The sequence below is a fragment of the Haliotis asinina genome, chromosome 12, assembly GCF_037392515.1.
Source record: "Haliotis asinina isolate JCU_RB_2024 chromosome 12, JCU_Hal_asi_v2, whole genome shotgun sequence".
Classification (NCBI taxonomy): domain Eukaryota; kingdom Metazoa; phylum Mollusca; class Gastropoda; order Lepetellida; family Haliotidae; genus Haliotis; species Haliotis asinina.
This window is the reverse complement of record NC_090291.1, coordinates 10,257,038-10,278,623: the sequence shown is the minus strand read 5'-3', so window position 1 is coordinate 10,278,623 and position 21,586 is coordinate 10,257,038. Positions and strand designations below refer to the sequence as shown.

Sequence of the window (21,586 nt, the reverse complement as noted above, 5' to 3'; positions counted from 1 at the left end):
GGGTAGCCCAGTGGTCAAAGCGTTCGCTCGTTACTCTGAAGACCCGGGTTCGATTCCCCACATGGGTACAATCTGTGGAACCCATTTCTGGTGTCCCTCTGCCGTCATATCCCTGGAGTATGGCTAAAATCGGGGAAAAACAAACTCACCTGTCGAGGAAAATATTTTAAGACCAACACAGCTGTGCTGAATCGTCGCTTCCGAGAAAAGGATATGTCTGGACGAACATATTCACCCGTTTAATGAATAAGTCTTTGACATGACGAGCGAACGCTTAAACCACTAGGTTACCCCACCATCCCATCAACACAAAACAAACAAAACAGATAAACGACATGTCCATGTTGAGATTCAACAGATATGACATCGCATCAATAGCATGCTATGGCTCAGAAATATGGGGAACCTCTTGCTGTAAAAGTATTGAATCAATTCAGCTTGCTTTTTGTAAAAAGTATCTTAAAATATATGGATTGCCTTGTAATCCAATGGCGCTGGGTGAATGTGATAGATTGCCCCTGCAGTTTATTTATACGACTTGTAATGAAATATTGCTGTAGATTGTTACAACTTCCTCATGACAGATAACCTTTGCAAAGCTATTTTATACTTAAATCATCAGATGATGGTGGTAGAAGAACGTGGGCATCCAAAGTTGAGTCTTCTTTACAGTTTTGGTTTTGGATATGTGTGGTTGAGCCAAGATCTTGGCTATGTAAAGATGTTTATAAGCTTATCTAAACAAAGATTATCAGATAATTTAAAACAGTGCTCGTGCTTTACCATGAATAATTCCTCCAAATCCAACTTAAATCAGTATTTCATATCAGTGGGTCGGTGGGGTAACCTAGTGGTTAAAACGTTCGCTCGTCACGCCGAAAACCCTCATGGGTACAATGTGTGAGGCCCATTTTCTGGTGTCCCCCGCCGTAATATCCCTGGAATATTGCTAAAAGCGGCGTAAAACCAAATTCACTCACTCATATCAGCGTTAAATGTCATTTAACCTTTCTACACATTTAGGAGCTGTTTTAGCTCAATTCAGTAGTAGTGAGGTTAAAATAACACCACTGACTATAATCAAAGGTTTTGTTTATCATGTAAATCTTAAGGTCTATCCTATATTGAAATCTACCTGTGAAGGTCCGGGACAGAATAGGCCTTCAGCCACCCTTGCCATAAAAGGCGACTGTGATGGTCGTAAGAGGCGACTAACTGGATCGGGCGGTCAGGTTCGCTGACTTGGTTGACATGTCATGGGTTCCCAGTTGCGCAGATCGATGCTCATGCTGTTGATCAGTGGATTGTCTGGTCCAGACTCGTTTATTTACATACCGCCGCTGGAATTTTGATGGAATAGCTGGAATATTAATGGAACATCTGGAATATTGATGTGTGCGGCGTAAAACTAAAAGCACTCACCTCCTACTATATTGAAGATGAATTCCATGTACTGTTCATGTGTGATTCCTATTCACAACTACAAGAGAGGTTTTTGTCATAAAATTTGTTGAAAAGCCTTATACTGTATTCTTTAGCAAATCTTCTCAAGAAAACTAATGTAGACACATTAAAATCCGTTGCCGCGTATCTATTTTATGTTAAAAGGATCCTTTTAAACACACTTGAATGATTACTGTGCCACCGACAATAACAATCGAAATTCATTTTGAGTGTAGTTTGGGCCTACGGTCTTTTACTGGAAAAAAAACAACAACTATGATATCATCCCACATACGTGTAACGTGACACGTTGGTTGGTGCAATATCAACTGTGCACCAAGCAGATATTAATAACGTGCTATAAAACACGATACGACAGATAATTCAGATAGATAATGAACCCGATAAAGTGAGTGAGTGGGATTTTACGCCGCTCTTGACTGTGTTTCAGATATAGCTCTAGCACGTGAGCAAGAAGTGGGAGAAAAGCCGAATTTAATGTGAAATGTGTTGCTTTGGTTGTTTTATTCTCAAGACGTCCGTAGTCTAAGAATTTGTAACTTTGATCGTAGCAATGTGTTATGAATTGGCTTAAAACGCATAGTCCACAATACACTGATAAGCCGAAATGGTCAGATAGAATCTGGAAACAAAGGATCACAGTTCAGAGGTTAGAATACATGACAGATCCTTAGTCGATAGCAACGCCTAAAGTGGACCGCATGGGCGGGTTGTCTAATGTCTCATTGCATGTTGTCACTTCTCACTGGTCTGGGCTGCTTTGAATTAGTCACTGGCTCGTATGGTCCAGATTCAGCTATTCAAATATGATAACGTGAGTTAGTTCAAAAGTTTACTTTTCGACCGTTTGTCGTCATATATAAACAGACATGTTACCAACACTTTAAGGAGATTTTCGCAATCCAGAACACTCGGTATCGCAACGAAGAACATTTATTCCAAAATATACAACAAAATGTATGTACAAATGGCTGGAAAGTGATGTCACGTGGAATTTCGAGAATACTGACATTGAAAAGTAAATACACAAAGTGTATTTGTTGCCAAGACAACACTGATACTGTACTGCGACGTTGATAGTCACTGCAGGTCATAGTCACTCTCCCGATGGTCACTATCAGATGTCTGACCAGTCTGGTTGACCTCTTAAGTCCGATAACGGTCTGACTAGTACAGCCGAACATTCTGAGATTATGGCTGATCGAAACAGACCTGTAACGTTCTATTGGGTCGTTTTCGATCGACCCAATGCTGATAGTATTGGCAGTGTTTTCTGTGTCTCTAACAGGTAAACTCCTAACAATCTGCGTCGACTGTATCTCTTACTGCTGGTGCATATCATGCACGTGCGAGTCAATTCATGAATTTCATGATATCCAAGGTAAAATATATCGACTTGTAATCACAATACACACACTTTCCAAAACATTTACGTTGTCTCTTTTGAACATGCTGGTAAAAGAATAGGCGTATACTTTCTTTTCAACGTCAGCTTATATGGTGCATTGGTGAGTCTTATCAGAAGGTTGGTAGTGGTCCCGTGAGTTCTTAACATGGCACTGATATCGGTGGATCTGGTGGTAGGTGAATCGAAGGTGTTGATAGTAGTCATTTGGTATGACGGTTGTTGATAGTAGTTCTTGGTATTGCAACGCGGATTGGTAGGGATATCAGCAGGTCTGGTATGGTGGTTGTGGCGAATGGCTCTGTGTGTTGGTAACGAGGGTTTTTGGTACAGACTTCAACAGGTTTGGTACGAAGATTATGACTCACTGGTCCGTGTGTTGGTACGGGTATCAACAGGTCTGGTATGAAGGTTGTGACTGACTGGTCTGTGTGTTGATACAAGTGTCAACAGTTCTGGAATGGAAATTGTGGTTGACGGGTCTGTGTGTAGGTACGGGTATCAACAGGCCTGGTATGAAGGTTGTTGCTGACGGGTCTGTGTGTATGCACGGGTATCAACAGGTCTGGTATGAAGGTTGTGACTGACTGGTCTGTGTGTTGATACAAGTGTCAACAGTTCTGGAATGGAAATTGTGGTTGACGGGTCTGTGTGTAGGTACGGGTATCAACAGGCCTGGTATGAAGTTGTTGCTGAAGGGTCTGTGTGTATGCACGGGTATCAACGGGTCTGGTATGAAGGTTGTGACTGACGGGTCTGTGTGTTGGCACGGGTATCAACGGGCATGGTATGAAGGTTGTGACAGAGGGGTCTGTGTGTTGGTACGGGTATCAACAGGTCTGGTATGAAGAATGTGACTGACGGGTCTGTGTGTATGCACGGGTATCAACAGTTCTGGTAAGACGGTTGTTTATACTGGGTGTGTGCGTTGCTTGGGTAGACCGTCGTCGTGGTATGCACAGCTGGGTAGGGCTTGGCCTGGAAAAATATACACATGACATAAATGTACACATGACATTGTCGTTCTCATTATCAACACACAACAAAGACTACGGTGAAATAAACTGATATAATCCTAAAACGCCAAAGTCATACTTTTTCGCTATTTAACTTTGAATTCTCATTACTATAGTAAACATGTACTGGCTAATCGATTACTAGATATTAGACAGTATAGGCAAGCAGTGAAAGCTTTTGCTTGTGAAGAAGATTGATAGAGTTCGATTCTTTATATGGGTACAATATGTGAAGCCCATTTCCAAACGTCTTGCTGGTGGAATATTCTAAACCTGGCGTGAAACTGTCCTCACTCTCGGAACGGTGACATAGAGTCTTTGTTAAATCATAACATCACGATGAATACACGGGTTCAGTTACTAGATGTCCCTCTTCAAAGGGGCGATGAGGCAGCCGAGTGGTTAGAGCATTCATTACGTTTCACAGCGTTAGATGCGCACACAAACGAAGAACTGGGTTCGATTCCCCACATGGGTACAAGGTGTGAACCCCTTTTCTGGTTTTACCCGAAATGTGGAAAGCCCATTAGAGGTGTCCCCGGCCTTGATATTGGTAGAATATTGCCAACAGCGGCGTAAAAAGCTCACACGTACCTCGCAAAGTCTTTGGTAACGTCTCCTTCTTGCTCTGCCGACGACAGCGAAGAAGGTGCAGATGACCAGGAAGACGATGACGCCCACAGCTATGCCGGCTATTGCCCCTCCACTGAGTCGACAGTCGTAGATCTCATCACTATCATCACCGCAGTCGTTGTAGCCGTTGCATGTCAGGCTGTTGCTGATGCAGAGGTCGTTATCACAGACAAATCGACTTGCAGAACATGTTCCTGGAAGCCAATAAAGGTAATTAAATATATACAGGTACACGATTTACAGAAGATATGTATTTCACAAAGAAATACCTAGCATACTAGTACTTTGACGCTTAGTCCAAAAGCATTTATTTGAACGGAGATCGTTTCAGAGCGCCATTAATGTCGATACCGTATCAGTAATAACGTTCAAATTAATTCAACACAATTTGTTTTTCCTACCAGAAATAAAAATAAACATGCTTCATCAAAACTGACGCCAGAACAATTATTCTGAACCCTAGAAAGCATGTTTGTTCAAGAAAAAAACTTTGGAGAAGATTATCGTAACCCTATGACGAAGATCGATGCTTATGTTGTTGATCACTGGATTGTGTGATCCAGACTCTAATATTTACAGACTGTCGCCATGTAGCTGGAATATTGCTGAGTGTGGTGTAAAACAATAAAATCTTGGATGAATGTCAGGATATTGGGACATTGGACCGTTTGTTTTAACGTCATATATAATCGGCTTTCGTACGAATTTCGGTAAAGGGGTAGCCCAATGGTTAGAGGGTTAGTCCGCAGACCCGGTTCGATTCCAGTAATAGGTACAGTGTGTGAAACCTTTTTTATCATGCCCCCTTCGAGATATTGCTAGACTGTTGCAAAAATCATATTCACTCACGCTCGTAAGAGGTGATTAGTGAGAATTGGTTGGTCACAAGGTAGGATCTGTTTGATGGTGTACAAACAGTGCGGTTAGAGCATGCATTTTGTACACCTAGTTTCATACATGAAGATGATGCCATGTAGGCCTGAAGACCCGGATTCGATTCCCTGTTTAGATACCATGTCAAAACATTGATTACAGAACAGTCTCGTTTCCTGTTTACTTGGTTCTGTCCTATTGTGCAGCTTAATGTGATAACCAGTCCAGTATTCTTTTACTATGTCATTTAACTGGATGCATAAATATTAATCAGTGTGATTTGATAAGTCTACGCAGTTGTATATTGCAACACTAATCTCCTTCTAATCCTAGTAAATACGCCGTACGGCGTGCTATGTTGTACAGCGAGCTCTGATAAACAGAAACCTGGAAATCGTGGAAATATCAAAACGAGGCTCTGCCGCTAGAAAAGTTTAGCGGTCTCTGACGGAACTGATATTACATCAACCTCATTGTGCGTTACAGAACTACGCTCAATAAGCTCAAAACAACACATAACAGGTTTAACCAGTGAGCCAGATGCATTGTAAATCGTTTTACGACCTCATCAGACAGTGGCAGTCTGCGATTCCATAGTTAAGGTATGCTGCTTCAACCTCGACATATAGTAGAGAATGACGGTGCAATTAAAGTTTAAAATTGAAATTCGTTTGTAAATACCATGTTTTTATGAAACAAAGAATTGGAATTCAGTTTAACCAGAGTTGTTTGTGGTGTCAATTTACACTTTCACACGAGAAAATTCGGATCATCTGAAAAGTAGGTCATTTTCTGAATAGGTTATTGAGACTTATGTTTCGGTATGAATCTGTGAAACGTTTCCTGATGTCCCCACCGTGACACTGGAACATGGCTAGAAGTGGCGTAAAACTAAACTCATTCACTTCTCACCATTGTTACCTGTTAGATGATGTCATATCAGACCCTATTCAATGTTCTTCCATTGAGCTGAAGAAAGCATTTCTGATGTCCCCGCCGTCAAACTGGAATACGACTAAAAGCAGCCTGACTAATCAGTTCACTCCTTACCATTGTCAGCTGTGTTGAAAGACGTGATGAGGATGTCGAACTGGCCATACTGGAAAGTGCTGTCTGTTTTGAACTTGAATGTGACGGTATTTCCACTTGTCTGGTATGTTCTGGTGCGCACTACTGTACCACAGTCGCCATATGGCCCTGGTCGTACAAAGATGGTACTTCAGTGGGTACAGTGTACAATGTGGAGACAGATTCCTCCTCCTCCCAGTGTCCTCCCTCATCTAAATCCCAAATATTATCTCTAAATCTGTTTCACACCCTAATCTCGATATATGATAAAACCATTCGTCTAGTTCTAAGAGGTCTGTCAAAAGAAAGCGATTTGAAGTTAAATTATGACACAAAATATAATTATGTCCGTATGTTTAACGCAAATGGCCAATTAAACCCCGTATTATATTCTTGTTCTTTAGATATGATGATAACTTACCGTTCAAAGATGTCTGTGTATTGCTATCAAGTATTTGCAAGGAGTTTTTTCGGCATCTGGTGGATGAAAGAGTGTCTATGGTCCTCAGCCGAACCTGCAACCTGTCCCCTACGACACTCGTCCTGAATGAGGTAGTACACTGCCAGTTCAAGTAGAGATGGGTGTTAGAGTGGTAGGTTAGCCTCAGTCTCGCATCCTTGGAACTAGTTATCCTGAAGCCACATTCTTCATCCATGTAGTCTGTTTTCCGAACACAATGCGACGAATAATTAATATTCTAGCATACTTAAATCTTATTGGTCAATCAGAGGTTTCAAATTTCATTAAGAACCTTTGAACGGTCCCTATTAGTCAGTCAGAGGTTTCAAATCCTGATAACAGCTCTGACACGGTCCTTCTGGTCAGGCAGAGGTTTTAATTCCCAACAACCTCTGTTTGACACGGTCCTTAATGGCCAGTCAGAGGTTCAAATCTAAATAACAACAAAAGCAACAGCAACGTTTCAGACGAGTCTTATGAGTCAGTCAGAGGCTTTAAATTTCAGTAACAACCTCGTTTTGAAACGGGTCTTATTGGTCAGTCAGAGATTTAAATCTGAACAACCTCTGAGACGAGTCTTATGAGTCAATCAGAGGTTTCAAATCCCAATAACAACCTCTGTTTTTTGAAACGGCTCCACCCTTTCCACTGCAAAAAGTCATATTTATAAAAAAAAAACAGAACTTCTTTGTTAGTCATTCTAAAGCATCTCGAAAGTGCCGTCGGTGCCAAATCAATTTAGCGGGGGTCGGTGAAGATCCTAGTTAGAAATGTGTCTTGTATCCAATCATGAAAAATGGTTCCCAAGCAGTTGGTCACTACAGACAGCCGCCATATCGCTGCAATATTGAGAGTCAGGTATAAAACAACACCAGACAGTTAAGCAGTGTACTCTCTAGAGGTAACTGAGCTGTACGTTGAAACTCCATCTTGTATAGTTCATAATTTTCTAACGTTTCTAATGTAGATACTGACGTACTGGGATTGCAAATGAAACATGTAAGGCAACCATATACAGTGGAAGCTGTCATAACCGGCACTCATTGGGACTGAAGAAATAATCTGGTTTAGGCAATGTGCCGGATTGTAGAGCTGATGATAAATGTTCAAGTCGCCAATGGGACTGAAATTTTGTGTCGGTGTTGACAACTTCCACTGTACACTTTTTGTAGCCATCGTAGCAGCTAGAGTTGCATTGAGAAGTTTATACGGAAGGTTCAGAACTATTTGTATATTGAATAATATACCTATGTAACTCATAGCTATTTAAGGCTCTTGAAACAGTATTAGCTTTTCCGTTTCATATGATGTTCCGAATTAAAGCTGACAAAATGAACATTTCCCGTACATATTCATGAAAACATAAATAGTTTCCTGACGGGTTTTTTCTGCTCCGGGACACGGTGCCAATATCACTGGTTTGACGTTCTGAATATTCAGGGATCGAATCCAGGGAGGGAACATGCTTCAACATATAATTTCACGTTTGCGATCATGAGACGTCGCTTAAGTAAACGACGCTGAAGGAACACAATTCCACCTCACCCCATGTATAGTGTAATAAAGTATTATTTCCTGCACTAGGTCGCCCGCGTCTCACGATAATGGATCTAAGAAGATACTTCGCTAGAATAATGTTTATAGCGCCCACACGTTCTGGTATAAAGTTAGGACTGTCCTCCTTATCTTCTGTTAACCAAGACAACATGCCGGAAGCAGGATATCAACCGATTGCATATATTCATGTCTGATATCAACCAGGGCTGGGTGTGTACAATACTCTCTAGTTATACCTAATTCTTCCTTGTACCTACTTCTTAATTACATCCAATCCCTCATTATACCTACTTCTTAATTATACCTACCTCCTCATTCTACGTATAATGAAATCGGGGGCGGTGGGGTAGCCTAGTGCTTAAAGCGTTCGCTCGTTACACCGAAGACCCGGGTTCGATTCCCCACATGGGTACAATGTTTGAGGCCCATTTACTGGTGTCCCCCGCCGTCATATCGCTGGAATATTGCTAAAAGCGGCGAAAAACCAAACTCTCTCACTATAATGAAGTCGGTTCAGTGAGGAAGTACACATATTTCCTGCTTATACACTCACTAAGGATATAAATGTAGACCCTGTAAGCTACACAAGAAACATGTACTCACAGGTAGTAGGTGTGTAGCCGTGTGTACTGATGATGCAGAGAGTCAACGCGGTAACGACGAGACGAAAGGAAGCCATTGTGGTGTTGTCCCAGACGATCGCACTTACCACAAGTGTGTTATCCGTCTAACTAGCACAATGGCAGGCTAGTGATCATATGACACTGCAGTGTCGTATCCGATATCAATTAAGTAGGCGGTGACGCGTCCAGATCAGTTGACACGGGTCAAGGGTCATGTATATGAATGCATGTCCTCACACGTAAGAGCTATATTTAATGTACGTTGCACGCTGTCGGTCTTTACCCGTGAAGAGTCCGGGGTAGAATTGATCTTCAATAACTTGTGCTTGTTAGAGGCGACTGTCTGGATCATGCTGTTGATCATGTTTGGATTGTCTAGTCCAGATTCGATTATTTACATATTCTGAATATTCATAGAATATTTCTGTAGATGGCGTTAAACTATAAACAAACAAACCATCGGTCATTGTATTTGTATGTTTGCCTCCCATTTATAAACGATAATACAGTACGTTAGCTTATGAGTAATGCAACGATACTAAGGGGATCCGCACTAGACAAACCAGTGACTGATATTGTGAGCAACGCCCCACACCGACAGGCTATGACGACACACAATGAAACAAGCTACCCAAACAGGTTAACCTTAACTATTTTGTTCTTTTTACAAGCAAACATTATTGGTCAGTGTGGCCTGAACCTGTTGTGAGGAATCCCTACAGGATAGAAGCATAGGGGTCAGGCTACATTAGACAGCATTTGTTTGTTTAACGCTCCACAACAATACTCCAATATTCCAGCTACAGGACTGTGGTCTATAAATAATCGCGTTGAACCAAACAAGCCAGTGGTCAACATCGTGAGCATCGATCTACGCGATAGGCATATGATAATACGTGTCAACCAAGACAGCGAGTCTGACCACCCAATCCCTTTAGTCGCTACGAAAGCAAGAGTTGTTGAAGATCAATTCTAATCTGGATCTTCACGGGTCAGTTAGACATCGCATAAACGAATGCAGCTATTAACTAATTTGACATTTGTGTTTGCAGTCTAAGAAAAACTATTCATACAACAAAAAACACTTCCTTCAGACTGTACGTTGGCGTGTTCACTGTAGTGCAGGAATATAAACTGTTTCCTGTCAGTAAATTAATATATGCGACATTTTATCGCACATGCAACAAAAGATACAAAAGTACTCCCGTCATATATTTTCTCATACCACCATCTGGTCTCCAACTCGACATTCAAAGCTTGCGAAATCGTCTACCACATTTTCCGTCATTATTTTCCTGGTACCTTTAACTAGACACCTCAAATTACACTTTGTCTCGAACTCATTTCATCCACCCAAACAGATAAGATAGCCGGAAATACCAATGATAACACGAAAAGTTCAAAAATCTTTGTTTATGGCCCATTCTTGGTCTCATCATGATTTCGTTAAATATGAGTAAAGAATCAGTGTTGAATTCAGTGCTGCGTCAGTATTAGATGAGCCCTGACCTGACAAATGACCCAAATTTGCATATATGGGAACGGCCTCCAGAAACATTCCATTTGAAACAAAAAGGAAACAGCTTGTCGTCTAAATATTGAAAAGTTCAATTTCCTCGTGCGAATCGTATTTTGATTGTTCTATGTCATACTACCGAACACGTGTTAGTCTGGCAGAAAATGTTTCAGGACGGTGTTTGGTAACTTTACTTTAAAACTATAAGTGCTATCCGCTTCCAGTTTGGTATGAGGCTTTATAACTATTCTACCATTGAGGATCTAAAATGTCATAATTTATCACTCGATAATAAGACAGTTGTCTATAAGAGCTGTCATTATTTCAAGTCACAACAACACCTCACATGTCAAGGGCGTTGAGCTACTTACCGGAACAGCGACCCGGTGCTAGGAGATATCGTTTTGACAGCAGAGTTTGTACAATTACCTGACAATGCTATGACGTCATGAAGTTGATGACGTCACAATGCTATGACATCACTGCACTGCAAATCCAATGGCAGTACTGTGTTCAGAGATGTACATTTTTCATTGAAAAACTAATGAAGAATGATTTTGCATGACAAACAGAATCTCACCCTCGTGTATACTGATGTCAGTTATATCAACACTTGTTGATAAAGGTAAAAATATTTGTTACGTTATCAACTCGTGATGATGTATTTGATATCAGTGGACACTTGTGTTAGGTTCTTCCATATATTTGCTCATTATATATATTTTACTGTAACATGTACACCAATATAAGTTGCTCATTGGTCACGGGAGGTGCATGGGTTGATGTACCCTCGATGTTTGTTTATGTTCCCTGAATACGAAAGGAGAGATGAACACGAACAAACATGGAGGGTACATCAACCCATGGGCCCCGAGGGACCGGAAAACAACGTGTTTATCTTACCGAACACCTCAATGTTAATTTTGAACTATTTGAGTGAGTGAGTGAGTGAGTGAGTGAGTGAGTGAGTGAGTGTAGTTTTACTCCGCTTTTAGCAATATTCCAGCAATATCGAGGCGGGGAACACCAGAAATGGGCTTCACACATTGCACCCATGTGGGGAATTGAACCCGTGTCTATGGCGTAACGGGCGAACGCTGTAACCACTAGGTGACCACACTGCCCCTTGAACTGTTTGAATCACGGATACTGGATCATGATAAGGAGTACCGGAGTTAGGCAACACGACTGACACGAAACCCCACAGCTCGGCATTTCCAGCGGGTAACCTTGTAAATTGTATTCACTTGTAAGCGGGGTAAATTGTTTGGTCAATCAGAAAACGGCATGAAAGTGTAAGGAGAGATAAGTTCAGGTGTACAGGCGGCCAGTGCACGCCTTTATTTGAATAGTCAACACCAGCTAGTTGCATTTGGAATCATTCTTTACTGTATACAGGTTGATATGTACAGGAATACATATCACACACACACACACAAAAACAAACAAACAACAAACAAACAAACAAAAACAACAAACAAACAAACAAACAAAAAAACAAACAAACAAAAAAGCACACACACAAACACACACACACAAACACACACGCGCGCGCAAGCAAGCACACATACCTCATACACACGCACTCACACACATACAGACACAAACACCCCTCCCTCACTCTCTCTCACACACTAAGTATGGACACAATGCGGTCAGTTCATATTCTGAAACAGGAGCAACCACATATGTAGGATCTGCACTGCAAGGAACCTGCCTACTGTTCAATGTTCTTCTCAGTAGTCAGTTTAGCTTGGTATCTGTTCATGTAATCACGTCTTGTTCGGATGAGAGCCACTGGTCAGGGGACTGATTTCATCTGTTGAATAAGCTTCCGTATCGAGGCTTCGTCTGGACATCAGTTGGTATTCTGGCCTGAAAATTGGTGAAATAGTAGTATCAGTGAGTGAGTGAGTATTGTTTGAAGCCGCTACTAACACTATTCCAATAATATCACGGGGAAGGGGAACACCAAAAATGTGCTTTACACATTGCACCCATGTGAAGAATCGAACCCGGCCTTCGACGTGACAAGCGAACGCCTTAACCTCTAGGCTACCCAGCCGTCTCTGGTAGTATCAAACTAAATACGTTTACATATGTAAGGCTCTTTACACAGATATAAATCTTAAATATTGGAGAATTCCAAGCATCCCACACCTGGTCGGAACAGGTAACCTTTGTTTTTGGAGTGGTTAATATGACTGGGTGTTTGCTCAAAGGGTGAACATGACATACCCTACCGTTCAAAAATCACATGGTTGAAATCTTCAAACGTATGAATGTTTGCCCAGTCCTTTTCATTAACCGGTCAGATTGAGGTCCAGAACGCTTGTCCCTTGGACCTGGACAGTATGGTTCTGTGCTTGTGATATTAACCACTTATTCCCCTTGCTACGATATGTGGGTACAGCTGCAGTGATGCTGATTACTCGCCCTCTGGCCATTCACTCCCTCGTACATCCCACAACCCACTCTCTCACTCACTCACTCTCACTCACCCTACCAACCAGTCCTGGTACTTACCCACTCATCCAGTCCGACAAGTCATCCACCAGTCCCACCGCCCACCAACCAATCTGACCACTCACCCGACCACCCTATCAACCAGCCATTCTAACCACTCACCCACCCATCCTACCACCCCCCTGACCATTTAACCACTCAATCATCAAACTTACCGCCCGCCAACCCATCTAACCACTCACCCGGGAAAGCTACCACCCACCCATCTAACCACTCACCCGAGAAAGCTACCACCCACCCATCTAACCACACACCCGCCCAAGCTACCACCCACCCATCTAACCACTCACCTCATCACCATCACTCGCCCTACCTACGAAAACATTCAGCCATCCATCCAACCACCCATCCACCCCGACACAAAACCGCGCCTATTTCGCCCATTCCACCCGTAACTCGACTACATTTATATTTACCCGAAGCCTCTTGAATCTCTTCCGTCTCACTTTAGCGACAATGACAAGGAAGACTATGACGAAGCATATAAGCGACCCAACAGCTAATCCACTTATGGCAGCGACACCGAGACCACAAGAGTCGAGTTCATCACTGTTATCGCCACAGTCGTTGAAGCCGTTGCAGGTAACGTCCCAGCTTACGCATCGGTTGTTGTCGCAAAGGAAGCGATCATTGGAGCATGTACCTGTATAATGAATAAAAGTTGAATAGGTTAATGTAGATGCAAAATACACTTATTGTTCATCATATCATATTATCATAAAATATTCAAATAGAAATATCAAAATTGTCGCTTCATCTCTAGGTAATCCTGTGATATGTACAGCGTACATGTCCTGAATAAATTCTTTTGATGTTTGAAGGATTATGATATAAAACGAAGGATTATTTCTCAGTCTATGAAATAGAAAATAAAAATAAACAAGTGTTATTAATATTGTATTAAAAGAAGAGCTGGTCACCAAATTTAAAAGACAGGGTACCGTGCCTGCACCCTGCTAAAATGCATAGGGGAAACACTATAGTTATTCACGGGATCTAAATTAAAATAAACAGATACATTGAAATTGTCACTGTACACCTGTAAATACTACGCGTTAAGGCTATGATGCGTGTCATCTGCGATTAATATCTGAAATATATGCTTTAGTCGTAAACGGCAAGTTACCATGTAAAAATATATACATCCATGGCGCCATTTTCTGTTTCAAGGAAGAATGTAAATAATGCTTGTTTGTTGAATTTGACTGGTTTGGAGTGTGAGGCACGGAAACACATAAAACTGGCAATGACGTATCATCTATTCCAGTTGAAATTTCCTTGATATCCATACACGTACCATTAATAGATAGACTGAAGGATGTCACGAGGATGTCGAACTGGCCATTTTGGGTGGTGCCATCTGTGCTGAAAACAAACGTTACTGAATTTCCATCGGTGACAAAACTCCTTGTTGATGGTGTGGAACCACAGTCCCCGTGCTCTCCTGGAATAACGAAGATATACTGTAAAGGGTATGATGTGTGAAGAGAGGCACGATCTAAAAAAAGTGAGAGTGACGTTAAACAAAGTTTAGCGCTACGACAGTCGTAAGTCTACGTTAAGGTATGGGAGTTACGATCACCTTAGCGCTAAGATCGATTTGTACAACGGCACCCTGGCCACAAGATGCACTCAGGACGTTTCGGCGAATACAAAGTATGAGCTTGGTTAATTCATACCTAACACACCCCACCTCCCCCACCTTTGAAACAAGATCAGGGCAAACATGAATTTAAAAATTTAACTCTGATCAGAATTGTCTTTAACTTCATCAGAAAGGATTAATTGTGTCTCTTAAGATGCCTACTTATTCGTGTCAAAAATGACCGGTGTAAGATCTTACCCATACCCTCCAAATTCCAAAGTGGTTTGTTATAGCTAGGAACCCGTGAAGGTCCCGGGGTAGAATAGGCCTTCAGCAACCCATGCTTGCCATAAAAGGTGACTATGCTTGTCGTAAGAGGCGACTAACGGGATCGGGTGGTCAGACTAGCTGACTTGGTTGACACATGTCATCGGTTCCCCATTGCGCAGATCGATGCTCATGTTGTTGATCACTGGATTGTCTGGTCCAGACTCGATTATTTACAGACCGTCGCCATATAGCTTGAATATTGCTAAGTGCGACGTAAAACTAAACTCACTCACTCACTCACTGTTATAGCTAGGACAGGTTCACGAATCGTATCAATAAACGAATTTCAAGGCTATCTTCGTTTCTCACGGTTGCCCGTCTTCCTCACGATTATCTACCTTTCACGGGCAGGAAGCGCATGTTAAAAGTCGCGTAATTCTGTATAAGAATTTTGGGAAGAGCGGTGGGTACGTGTCAGTCAAATGGCGATAAAATGAAATTTGTCCCAAAAAATATAGGTGATAATTATTTAACGGCAGTTTCAAGTCTGCGACGAACAAATTTGTAAATCTTGTGATCATTTCCTTATAGTAATTACAACAGAAGGCGGGGAAACTTCCTCAACTTCCGGGACTGATGCTATACCAGCAACCACAGATGTCATTTTAATTGTTTGGTGCTTGAGTGAGTGAGTGAGTGAGTTTAGTTTTACGCCGCACTCAGCAATATTGCAGCTAAATGGCGGCGCTCTGCGAATAATCGCGTCTGCGCTAGACAATCCAGTGATCAACAACACGATCATCAATCTGCGGAACCGATGACATGTGTCAACCAAGTCAGCGAGTCTGACCACCCGATTCCCTAGGTCGCCATCTTACGACAAGCATGGTTTGCTGGAGGCCTATATTCTAACCCGGCAAATTAATACTAGCAGACCTAGACCCCGTCGTCATACAATTCGCCGAAATCCATACAAATATGGACCCGTGAAGTTGCAAGTGAAAATTGGTCTTCACCAATCATTGCTTCTTTGTTTCTCGGAGGACGCGGCTTACGTCATGGGCGGATCAGGTTAATATTGCTAACGCATGCCACGTTGTAACCGTATCCTGGTTCCAGATCGGTGCTCATGAGTCAACCATCGGATTGTGTCTTCCAGATTACATTATTCACAGGTCGACGCCAGATAACAGAAATATTACCCAGTGCGGCATTAAACAACAAACATGCATCATTAGATTATGTGAATTACCCAGGATCATCCCTTGTAACTCTACTCCACCAGCACAGGATTACGTATGGAATTAATATAATAGAACTAACCATTTAATTCTGTGTGTCCATCAGTACCGATTATATTCAAACGGTTTTCACTGCAGTTGACAGACGGTGATGTGTTCAGATTTCTGATCTGGACCAGCAGCTGATCACCTTCTGTATCCGCCTCTAGAGTTGTGGAGCAGTTCCAGTTGAGTAGCAGGCGGGTGTTGGACGTTAGCTGTACTCTTACATCATTGGTGACAGTGGTACTAGATCCGCACTCATCGTGCATGTAATCTGGTAACACACACACATCCAAATTTATCATGCAAACCCTTGTCCCAAAAGAGATGTTGTTCGTATGAGATAATACGATTTTTCCTAAGAGTTTTTTAACTTTGACAATTAGGAGATGTACATGCTGTTGGAACATCAGAGATATATCGCGAAATGATAATAGCTCTAAATTTGCTTTAAAAGCGAACGCGTAGTGTGATTTTCCAACACAGTAATTTTATCTCCATTCCACCAGAACCGCGTTATTAAGAAATACATAAGGTGTTGAAAAATCAGAGCTGTATAATGATGTACCTCTAAATGACTTTGATTAACCAATAACAATCCAGCATTCACTGGAGTCATGGTAGAATGGATTTTGTACAATGTCTTGACAATGCTAAGACGTCATGAACTGAATGACGTCACAATGCTAATGTCACCGCTGTACTGCAAGTCTAATGGTAGTACAGTGTTCAGAGATGTATATGAAAAGTAAACGTGAATTTTAATGTTAGATACAATCTCAGCCGCGTGTCTGCTCATATGAACTGATATAAGTAAACACTTATATATATCGGTAATCAGACATTTAACATCCTGCAATTTTGAGTTACAATTTTCGCCCGAAGTTATTTTGAAAAATCTTTTAAATGTGTAACTTATATATCTTAACATCCTTTGATCCACTATTGCGATTGCAAAATATACTCTCAAAGTAGGAAGAAATACCACCCCTTCTTAATAACCATGAGAAATCCCCGACTAATATACTGAACAGCAAAAACAAAAACAAAACCCAAACAACAACAACAACAACAACAACCACAGCAAAACCAAATAAATAAAATCAATAAAAAAGACAAAACGTTGCGTTTCTTTTGCTGTCCAGTATGACTGAAACTATTTCGGTATATCTTGATAAAGGTCTTCAACCTTTTGGAGTTGGCGGGATGCACAAAGGAGAAAACTCTCTCTATATAAGAACCTCTTTGTTTGTTGTTTGCTTCAACCTCTACTGTTGTACCAGTCTGCCATCATATCCACACGCACATAATCTCTTTATCTATATCACTTGCTCGATGCTGGTATAAGTATCGAACGATCATTGTAAAAAGATGCATATACACAGTTATCTAACTCTCTCAAGCAGTCATGTGTTGTGAAGCACTAATTATCACTTTTATGAAGCACTAATTATCACTTTTATGAAGCACTAATTATCAGACCAATGAACATCGGGATGAGAATTGTTCTTCAGCCACCCATGTTTGTCGTAAGTGAGGCATCGAATTACTCATTCTCAAGAACCATTAAATGTGTAAGTTTGTTGCTGAACCCACATCCAGCGACATTCCAGCTGTACGGCGGTGGCCTGTAGCAGTCGAGTATTGACCAGCTAACCCAGTAGTTGATGTAATGAGCACGTCATAAACATGCTGTCAAACAAATCACATTGTCTGACCTCCCCACCCGTTATGTCGCGTAGGATAAGGCTTTTTGGGACTTGTTCCTACCAAGAATACCCACTGACCCATTCAGTATGTTATCACAAAAATTGCTTTATTATTGTACAGTCTATCTATAATATTTTCATTTCCCTTCCTAAATACAAGCTGACCGACAGATGAAACATTTCCAAAGAAATGGAATAAAATTGTCACATTTTCCAATATTGTTTCTTCATCAGTTTCCTCCTTGGTTATATCATGTGCATTTTATCAATCTTGTACATCCAATATCCCCTACTTTTTTTGAATGGTATATAATCATTAGAATAACTTTATTTATCTGTCAGTTGATCTGAAACGCCTAGATGAATAAATGTTTTACGTTGATAGGTGAATTAGTGTCCTCAGAACGACTTAAACGAGGCTACTATTATATGAATATTTAACAGATTATCTGACGAAACTGTTACCATTTTTAGCATAAGAAAAGAAGATAATGCATGCATGAATGAATGAATGAATGAATGAATGAATGAATGAATGAATGAATGAAAATCACCAGTGCTGACAAATAGGATAAGCGTGTCTCTTCTACCTTTGGCACCCTATTATATTTGGACAAAACCATTTCTTCGATAATTCTATACTTTATTTTAATAACCTAAGACTAATGGAGCAGATTGTATTTTTACTATGTACTGAGCTATGCGGAAACCCCAAAGTACTCACAGATGTGAGGAGAGTGAGCTTCAGAGATCGTCATCCAGAGCGTTGCAACAGCGAAACACAGAGAGGGCGGGACCATTATCCTGTACGTACGTATTTGTTTTGGAATCTTCTATTGTTCACATCAATATTTGTTGTCGCATAATCCTGATATATATCACAGCGTGGCCCCACGTGACGTAGCCCTGGGTTAAGAGACACACGATAACATAGGTATACCTACAATGTTATCGAGGCCATCACATACAGGTCGGGATCCAAAGTCTTGTTGAAAAACTAATAGGCTATGAGACGTGAAGATATGTAATTATGAACACATTTCATGATTCTATTGCAATATACATTAATAACCCACGCGGTGAAGATATAGGTGATAAGATAATAATTCAAAAGCCATACGTCACAATGATGGTATAAGATTTGATTGGATGAACATGACCTCTGTGACACCGGAAGTAGATTCAGAGACAGTAACGAGAACTCATTCGTACTTCAAACTGTTGACCAGCATGATTGTATCTCAGGAAATCGAAATATAGTTAGAAAGCATTTGTTAAACGGCCGTCACGCACATCAAATGTGATACATATGCTATTTATGTTAGTTATATACTGAGCTATATATTTTTTTCAAGTGAGAGTTGTTCGATTTCGTTATCGCAGGTGTCAGTCATCCTGATTGTTGAGAATAGATTTCATGTGAATAATCTAGACCGTAGCACAACATACCATTGCACGCTGAGACGAGACGAGATGAGGTGATAAATAAATAAATAAATAAATAAATAAATAAATAAATAAATAAATAAATAAATAAATAAATAAATAAATAAATAAATAAATAAAACACAACCAAAATCAAACACATTTTTAAGAGGTATGGATGATCTTGCATGATAAGAGAGTGCAGTAGGAAACTCATTACCTTTGATGTCAGTTTACACTGCCCTTGACAAGAATTTTTGTTCCCCTGTTTATAAAGAGAGGAAATATAGGATATGTTAACGAATCTGTCTAGTCCTCTCTCTGAGTAGACCGAAACCGCTGAATATTTGTTTATGAACCTAGAAAAATTATTCCATTGGTCAACTGGTGCCTTTAGATGGTTTGGATTTTTTGTTTTTAAATTTTCAAGTTGGAATTCTCCTGAAAATAAGGTAAATGCTGGTTTCAGGATGCCTTTTTTTAAAAGATACTGAATTGTGAGTTTCTCCATTGAACTAGACATTATGGCAACAGAACAAAAACTGCTCCTTTCTGGGGTGCAATATATATTCATTAAGTAAATACATATTTGATCTTAACGTTCCATGTCAACTGCCGTGCTAAACTGGTTATTGCCAAACGTTTTGTGTAAGTAGAAAACTGGTTTCAGAATTGTGTAATGAACCAGTTTAACACTGACCAACAATCTAGTCCATACTGAAACAAACCGGTATCATTTGTAATTGGTATGACGACATTAATATGGACACTTCATAGAGAAATTTCAGCCAACAGGGCTAGTTAGGTATGAAACTTTCCATCCATGACAATAATATAACTGCATACAAAAAATACCAATTTACTTAGTATAAATTAAAATCAATTTAGATTTGTGAAATATTGAAAAAAACTCATGCCAGTGCAAGAAAAGAATTAACCGTTTATTTCATAGGGAATTTAAAATAATTTATTATCCTGAAATGTGATGAATATCTTCATATACATGTCTATATTTTAACGGGCAGGTTAATTAGAGAATCTGGCAGTCCATGTTAAATATAACTTGTCCCGGGAGGTGGGGAAGGCAGGTATTTCTAACGCAGCAGTGTGATGTTGAACCAATTCTCTCTCTCATCGATCGATAATCGGGAGAAGATGACGTTGATGAATTCGAACGATTTACCAGTGTTCTGTCTAATACCCCAGAGCTACTTCCATGTGGGATCTGCATGTGTAGGATATGGGTATCCGCGTTATCAAACAGCCAAATGGAAGCCTTGATTTCGACGTCCATGATGATTTAACGTCAACGTCATGATGAGTGACGTTGTGGGTGAGTTTGGTTTTGCGCCACTTATTCCAATATTTATAGCAATATTCCAGCAATATACCAGCAATATTCCAGCAATATTCCAGCAATATTCCAGCAATATACCAGCAATATTCCAGCAATATTCCAGCAATATACCAGCAATATTCCAGCAATATTCCAGCAATATTCCAGCAATATTCCTGCAATATCACGGCGGGTGACACCCAAATAGCTTCACACAATCTACCCAAGGGGGGATTCGAACTCGCATCGACACGCGAACGGTCTAACCATTAGACTGTCTCGCCACTACGAGTGTTATGAAGCAATCTTTGACACTTTTTATCAACTATTATGGATGATGATAAAACCATTTCGATTAACTTGGATAATTATACAGACGAACTAAACTAACAGGAACTACATTCTGCAAATATGTATATAATATTATAAAATAGACTTAGTTCGCCATAATACAATTGGCATATCCATTATCTGACATTTATGCCAGGGACATCGATATATCCCGTGGGTACACTCAATCATGTACCGACTAACCTCTACACACATATAGAAATACAGACCGAGACACATTAATGTCAAATATTTGGCCCGTATGTTAGAATCTGGTTATCTCCCAGACGTCGGTGTTACCTTGTCTTATACAGTGGCAGCTGTTTCTGAAAACTTTATTGTTCTAACTTTTTGTTTATTGCCTGTTGAATATAAACACCAACGCAAGAGTAAATCGGCAGGATACAAAACAATATCCAAATTATTTGAACCCGCTTTGAATTATTCGATATTATAATGTTCCGGACACGAGTGCCCCACGCACCGCTATTCGTTGTGTCCCTTGGC

The 21,586-nt window shown here is 40.6% G+C and overlaps 3 protein-coding genes across 3 annotated transcripts in view; 1 reads left to right on the top strand and 2 right to left on the bottom strand.

The window, feature by feature from the left end:
• The window catches only part of LOC137257721 (protein MTSS 1-like), a 288,334-nt gene that overhangs the window by 258,591 nt on the left and 8,157 nt on the right, over nt 1–21,586 (top strand). The gene's annotated exons all lie outside the window — the stretch shown is intronic.
• LOC137258060 (neuropilin and tolloid-like protein 2) lies at nt 2,382–9,242 on the bottom strand. The gene is made up of 5 exons (XM_067795609.1): nt 9,080–9,242; nt 6,881–7,120; nt 6,442–6,588; nt 4,480–4,712; nt 2,382–3,847 (listed from the first exon to the last, which is right to left on the bottom strand). The coding sequence occupies exons 1-5, from the start codon at nt 9,153–9,155 to the stop codon at nt 3,755–3,757; spliced, it is 789 nt and encodes a 262-aa protein (XP_067651710.1). The 5' UTR covers nt 9,156–9,242; the 3' UTR covers nt 2,382–3,754.
• On the bottom strand, nt 11,982–19,060 carry LOC137257728 (low-density lipoprotein receptor-related protein 3-like). Its single transcript, XM_067795140.1, has 5 exons — nt 18,713–19,060; nt 16,320–16,553; nt 14,439–14,585; nt 13,558–13,784; nt 11,982–12,490 (listed from the first exon to the last, which is right to left on the bottom strand). Exons 1-5 carry the CDS (start codon nt 18,786–18,788, stop codon nt 12,431–12,433), a joined length of 744 nt encoding a protein of 247 aa, XP_067651241.1. The 5' UTR covers nt 18,789–19,060; the 3' UTR covers nt 11,982–12,430.